Here is a 6,764-nt window from a genome sequence, read left to right on the forward strand (position 1 = left end):
TTACTTGTGATTGGTCTGTTCATATTTTCTGTTTCTTCCTGGTTCAGTCTCGGCAGGTTGTGCATTTCTAAGAATTTGTCCATTTCTTTCTCTCTTTTTAAAAAAAATAAATTTATTTATTTTATTTTATTTATTTTATTTTATTCGTTTTATTTTTGGCTGCTTTGGGTCTTTGCTGCTGTGCGTTGGCTTTTCTCTGATTGTGACGAGTGGGGGCTACTCTTCATTGTGGTGCACAGGTTTCTCATCGTGGTGGCTTCTCGTTGGGAGCATGGGCTCTAGGCACGTGGGCTTCGGTAGCTGTGGCACACGGGCTCGGTAGTTGTAGCACGCGGGCTCTAGAGTGCAGGCTCAGTAGTTGTGGCACACGGGCTTAGTTGCTCCACGACATGTGGGATCTTCCTGGACCAGGGTTCGAACCCGTGTCTCCGGCATTGGTAGGCAGATTCTCAACCACTGCACCACCGGGGAAGTCCCAACGTTCTCTTTTTTGATCTAAGCGATGGTTATGTGTGTTAGCGAGAAGTCATTGGGCTGTATGTATATTTTGGTTTGCCATACATTTCTGTAAGTTTGATCTATATAAAATAAAAAAACTTTAATAGCACATGGACCAAAATAACTATTCATGTTTGTGAGAATGTATACATATACAGGAAAAATGGATGATTTTGCGGGGAATGGAATGGGAATGGAGATTAGAGGAAAATAAATAAAAGAAGAGCAGGACCTTGCAAAGGATCAGAGGTGTTTATATTCCAGGAGCTGAAGATTATAAATAGCCCAGCCTCTGAAACTGAGGCTGAGAATTGAACAAAACTAGCATTAATTATAAACATTAAAAACTAATTTTAAGTATTTTGACATAGTTCAAAATTTAAAGCTACAATTGGGCTTAAGTGGGAATGCAGTCTCAGTTCTCCTGCTCAAAGTGCCTTGTGTATTCTGCTTGGGAGTCTTTTCAGCAGGGATGAGAATGGATTAAATGAGTGCATCATGGAGGAGTGGTGCTAGGAAGGTGGACCTAATGGGGACAGGGACGTCAGTGTGCTGAGAGGGCCCGACCAGGGTTCATGGTGGGGTTGGGCCAGGGACGCCAATGCCTGAATCAGCTCCCACACTCCATGGGAGGAAGTCTTAAGGGGAGCAGAGCAGAGATAAGAGTCCCCAGGGAGTCAGCAGAGCAGTTCCCCAGAAGCCCACAGGCCTCAGCCTGAATCCAGGCTCCTGTTTCCTGCACTTGGGCCAGCCTTTCCGCTGCAGGTTGGGACACAGCAGAACCCAGGGTCTGGCTGCCAAGCCCTGAGCAGACTGTTTTGCACGGAGGAAGGAGGAAGGTCATGAAGACTTATGGGAAGTCAGCGTCAAGGGGCCGGGAGGGAACTTGGTCCAAGCCCCTGCCTGCAGGCTCATTCCATGGCGGCCACCACCACTGGACCTAGACAGTCAGGCACCTAGGGGGCTGCAAAGGGAATTCAAGAGGGAGGGGTTGAGGTCAGGACTCAGGGTTCTGACCCCCAGTGTCCCCTCAGCAACTAGTGACAGGGCTGAGCCCACTGCCCTCTCTGGCTTCCCTCGTCTGTCACTGTGGGTCATGAAACCCGTCTCCCTCCCAGGATCCACTGAGGACCTGGTGTGAAGATGGCAGTGAAGGACCCTGTTTCTTTCCCCTGGACTGTGAGTTCCAGGAGGGCAGGCCCTGAGGTTTAGTTGAAGGATTAACAGAAAGTTTTTCTAAAAAAAACATTTATTTATTTATTTGGCTGCGACGGGTCTTAGTTGCGGCACTTGGGATCTTTAGTAGGGGTATGCAGTTCCCTGAACAGGGATCGAACTCGGGCCCCCTGCATTGACTGGGAGGGTGGAGTCTTAGCCACTGGACAACCAGGGAAGTCCCTAACAGAAGGTTTTGAATCAGATGTTTCTGGGAGTGTATACTGACTGCTGTCTGCTAGCTGTATAATCTTACTTTACTTAAAATCTTTATAAACCTCATTTTCCACTCCTACGTGGAGACAACAGATCTCCCGCGTATGTGGGGAGGACTGAAGAGGCTGCAGCAGCAGCAGGTATCTTGGTGCCAGGCACACCTTAAGCTCTCAGTAAGTGGTGGTGGTGGTGATTATTGCTCTCAGGCCACGTCCGTCCGTAGAAGGACTGAGTGAACGAAAGTGGAGACCATGCTGCCTTCAGGGTCCAAAATTCCATCCGCTTCAGGTCCAGAAACCCAGTTTTCTCAACCCGGTTCCCCGTCCTGTTGCGACACACCGCACTGGCCGCCCGGCCCCAGATCAAGCTGGGGTCCGCAGAAGGCTCCAGGGGAGGTTCCTTGGAAGGTGCAAGACCCGGTGTCCTGGGATTCAGCCGGGAAAGGCTGAGCACACCCTCCTGGGTGGGGCCCACCCAGCTGCATGGGGCAATGTTCCAGGAGACAAACAGCAAACACGGTCTCAGGGCTCCCAGCCCCTGGGAAGAGCCCGGCTGAGCCTTCTAAAGGGACCCGCCTCTGACCAGGTGCACATCTCACTCATCCTTCTCCTCGGTGACGTCTCCTCAGCTCAGGTGAGTCTGCACCTGCCTCTCTGCTCTTTCTAGGAGGAGTGCACAGAGCCCAGCGTGGAGGAGGGGAGAAGCAGCTCTGGGAGGGGATGCAGGAGCCTGCGGTCCAGTCCCAGCTCTGCCACCAACAAGGCTGTGTGCTTTCACCCCTGCTGAGGGCCCCATTTGTGCAGCAAGATGACTGACCAGATACTCCCTGTTCCTACCGTGGGCTCCTCTGTGACAGCTCTTGTTGAAACCGCCCCACTGGGGCCTGAGGACCATCCTCAACCTCCTTGTCTTCTTGCTTCTCTGGATCCACCTGCCCCAGGCTGGTGAAACCCACCCCACCCCACCCTAGCAGAGAGTGGTTGCTCCTGCAAAAGCCCTGATGGCTCCCTAAGCCCAGGCCTGGGACCCCCACTCACCATTAGTCCGGTGAGACATCCTGCCCCCACCCAGGTAAGAGACTGATCAACCAAAGCTCCCCAGCAGGGAAATGCTCAGGGACCGTCTGGACACATGGCTCAGCTCTGGTCTTGGCTAAGAGACAGACGGCCTTGTGTGGCTCCTCTTACTGACAAAACAGCGGGGATCTTTCTCCTACATCAGAAGACCGTGGGGTTTATCTGAGATGCCCACACGTGTGAAACGGGGTCATTTCCTGGGTGCTTGGGAAAGTCTGGGAAGCGAGGGCTGCTCTGTCCGATTTCTCTGGTTGGGGTCCAGGGCAGCTCAGACCTCTGACCTTTGGGGGAAGACCTGCTTAGGGAAGTCAGACCTTCTCTTTATTTAAATGAGGTCAAGCCTTGGAGATGCAGAGAGCAGAGAAGTACAAAGGGCTGATGCGGCCCAATAGTCAGCAATTCTAATGACCCCCATCTCCACATTGCACCCATAGCCTAGAACTGGGGCAGGTGTTTCTGTTCACTGCCATCCCAGGCTGACTCTGGTCCCCAGGCCCTCCTTCTCACCCTCAGGCATGGTCCAGGAGGAAGCCCACCAGGGCTCAGGACAGGGCTGCGTTTCTAGCTCACACTCATGCCCGGGACCCTCCGCAGTCCATTTCATGCAGAGTTTGCCTCATGGTCATGCTGGGCCTCCAGGGGGTCTTCCAGAAGCAGCCCAGGAGGGTCAGAGCAGATCAGAGATGACCCTGTTCTGCCCCCGTGACTCTAAGCCTGATGTTGAAGTTGAACCGGGAGGAGATGGATCTGCTGCTGTTTGAAGTGTGGGGTCATTCAAATGCTCTGGTTGCCGGGTCCCGTCTCAGGCTCAGTCCTTCTCACTGCGGCTGACCCCTACATCTCTGCCTCCACATTCTGTGACTCTACCCACAGTGGACGTCTGCTGACCTCCTTCATCTTCTTAGACCCTGCCCTGTGGGGACCCAGGGCCCACGCCTGGTCCCACCCTCCTCCTTTTCTGCAACTCCTCCCACCACATAGAGAAGCACACTTGCTTCTGTTCCACCTGAGCCTCCTTTCACTGGCTGCTCTGTCCCCATCCTGTTATCCTAACTTGGAGACCCTCCCCTGGGGGAAGGATACAAAAGCTCATTGTCTCTCTTTCTGGCAGCTGTGTTCAAAGTCAAGATGAACAGCACTGAGGCTGAGAAGACCATGATAGGCATGAGTGACCTGTTTCACACATACTCGGGACCCGATGACACCATCGAGAAGGGGGACCCGCTGAAGCTGTTGAAGGAGAATTTCCCCAACTTCCTCAGTGCCTGTGTGAGTCGGGATCTGGGTTCCCAATGGTGCTCGGGCCCTGGCACGGCTGAAGACGCTTTGCTCTGGGACCTTGGACAAGTCATTCTCTTTCTCTGATCCTCAACTTTCTCAACTGCAAAATGACATAGTAGGACTTCCTATCCTGGCTTATTAACAGGGTAAAAAGAGGTGATGTATGTGGCAAAGCAGGAAAACATGTGGATATAAATGGTTGATATTAGGTTGTCAAAAAGGGCTACAACTGGAGGGCAGTGAATGTGTGCCCTCGCCTCTGTCACACCCCCTCCATGAGACTCAGGGTCTTCTGCTCAGGCGCTGAGAGGCTCGAGAGGCTCCCACAGGGTCCTTGAGATCAGAGGGAGGGTGATAGAAATTCCATCACTGACAGAATTGCCTTTTAGAATAGAAAGAAAATTTTAATTTATTTATTTTGAAGTATAGTTGATCTACAATGTTATATTAGTTCCAAGTGTATAACCTAGTGGTTTGATATTTCTATAGATTATACCCCATCAAAGTTATTATAAAATATTTGTCATGTTTCCTGTGCTGTACATTACATCCTTGTATCTTATTTATTTTATACCTAGTAGTGTGTACCTCTTAATCCCCTTCCCCTCTCTTGCCCCTCCCCACCTCTGGTAACCACTCAGTTGTTCTCTGTATATATGCATTCCTGTCAGAATTTAACACCCCTTAGTACAATGAAGAACTCATTTGCAGACCTGATTTAACCTGACAGTTAGAATGTTCTGAACTGATTACAAAAAGAAGGGGTTACCAGGTAACAAGGAGATTGGGTAAGCAAGAAGAGCAGGTAAGATCCTGGAGGCCAAAGAGAAAACAGGAGAGGAGGGTTGGGTTGGAGAGGACAAGGATAGGGCTTATTTCTTTACTTAGTTATTTACTTACTTACTGATTTACTTGAAGTATAGTTGATTTATAATATTGTCTTAGATTTAGGTGTACAGCAAAGTGATTTAGTCATGTGTATATGAATAGGACTGATTGTGAGCCCCTGAGGAGAACTTAGGTAGGAGGTAGCCTTGAAGGGTGTTGGGGGAGTGGGGCTGGGGCTGGAGACCACCACCAGCACACTGGGCAGTGCAGCTCTGGGAAGAGCCTGCTCACCATGTGAGGTCTCTTGTCCAAGTTCACATTTGGGGCAAGGACTCTCCCTCAATGAACTGCAGGGCAATGGCAATGTCCCCACCCCATCCCACACTTCCTCTCAGTCAATGCCACACCAGCCACATCTGTGTTCTCTGGGTCTCGTTTCTCTGTCTCTGCCTCTCCCTCTTCTCCCAGCTCTTGTGAGACTGAATTTGCCTTGTTTTGTGTCTTTTCCCACAGAACAAAATGGGCACAGATTACTTGTCCACTGTCTTTGAGAAAAAGGACAAGAATAAGGACTAGAAGATTGTCTTTTCCTAGTTCCTCTCCTTGCTGGGGGATATAGTCACAGACTTACACAATCATGGCCACGGAGTGCCACTCTATCATTGGGGATATTATTGAGCTCAGAGGCCTCCAGACAACTCAAGAAACAATAAACTGTCTTTTCTTACCAGCTGCTTGCGTTACTTCCTTCATTTCTTTGATCTGTGTATCTCAGAGAGAATGCACAATTGTTGGCTACCTGCTTTGTAGATTCTCCACTAGATGAACAGCAATTCCTTCCTAGCAAATGTCCACTCCCAGAGTGCTCCATCCACGCCCCTGAGCCCTGGTTGGGTCCCTCTTGTCTGTTGGACCTGGAGATTCACCTGTGCTCCTTGCATCTGGAACTCAGTATTATAACCAGCAGCTAGGTGGGCCTTGGGCAGGGTATAAACCAGAACTCTCACTCAGGGCCTTGTAGGGGCCAGATGGGCACTTGTTCTCTAGACAACAGTCATGAGGGCAATGAGCAGACTCTGTCATCTTTCTCTCAAGCATGGTTTGCTAAGGCTACGCATGCGCTGGGCACTAGGGAGACAAAGGCAAATGAGTCAATCCCTGGTCGAGGGGGAGGAGTCCTTTCAACACACATGAAACTGGTAACAAGTCGAGTTGGTTCCAGTCAATAGTTCTGGGTGGTCACTTTGGATCAATGCTAACATTCATGCACCAGATGCAGGGGCTGGCTGGGAGCAGACAGTGTGTGATCTTCATTGCTGGGCCAGGTATTCTTTAGGAAATGAAGATGCAGAAATAAAAATGATGTGATGGCTGCCCCCTGCCCCCCAAAATGCCCATTTTCTGTGCCCTTTCTGCTGGGAGTTGCTCATTCTCCCCAGTTTGAAGCCCTTCAAACCCTTCAGGCCAAGGGGCACAGTCAGCATTTGTCTCCATTGCCAGCACCATTTTCAGACCATTTCCCCACTATTCCTTACACTTCTACAACCTTCCCCCATCCTTGAGGCTCATGTCACGCTGCCATAAGAGCTATCTTCCTTTCTTGTTTGAGTCGCACACACTTCTGATGCATAGAGGAGTTAGACACTGAAC

The 6,764-nt window shown here is 50.4% G+C and overlaps 1 protein-coding gene across 1 annotated transcript; it reads left to right on the forward strand.

The window, feature by feature from the left end:
* Positions 1–4,133: 4,133 nt before the first annotated feature.
* LOC102975226 (protein S100-A7-like) lies at positions 4,134–5,792 on the forward strand. The gene is given in 2 exon segments (XM_024116013.1): positions 4,134–4,274; positions 5,628–5,792. Coding segments are annotated over 2 exon segments (306 nt in total).
* Positions 5,793–6,764: the final 972 nt, after the last annotated feature.

This window comes from Physeter macrocephalus, chromosome 4 (assembly GCF_002837175.3).
Source record: "Physeter macrocephalus isolate SW-GA chromosome 4, ASM283717v5, whole genome shotgun sequence".
NCBI classification, from domain to species: Eukaryota; Metazoa; Chordata; class Mammalia; order Artiodactyla; family Physeteridae; genus Physeter; species Physeter macrocephalus.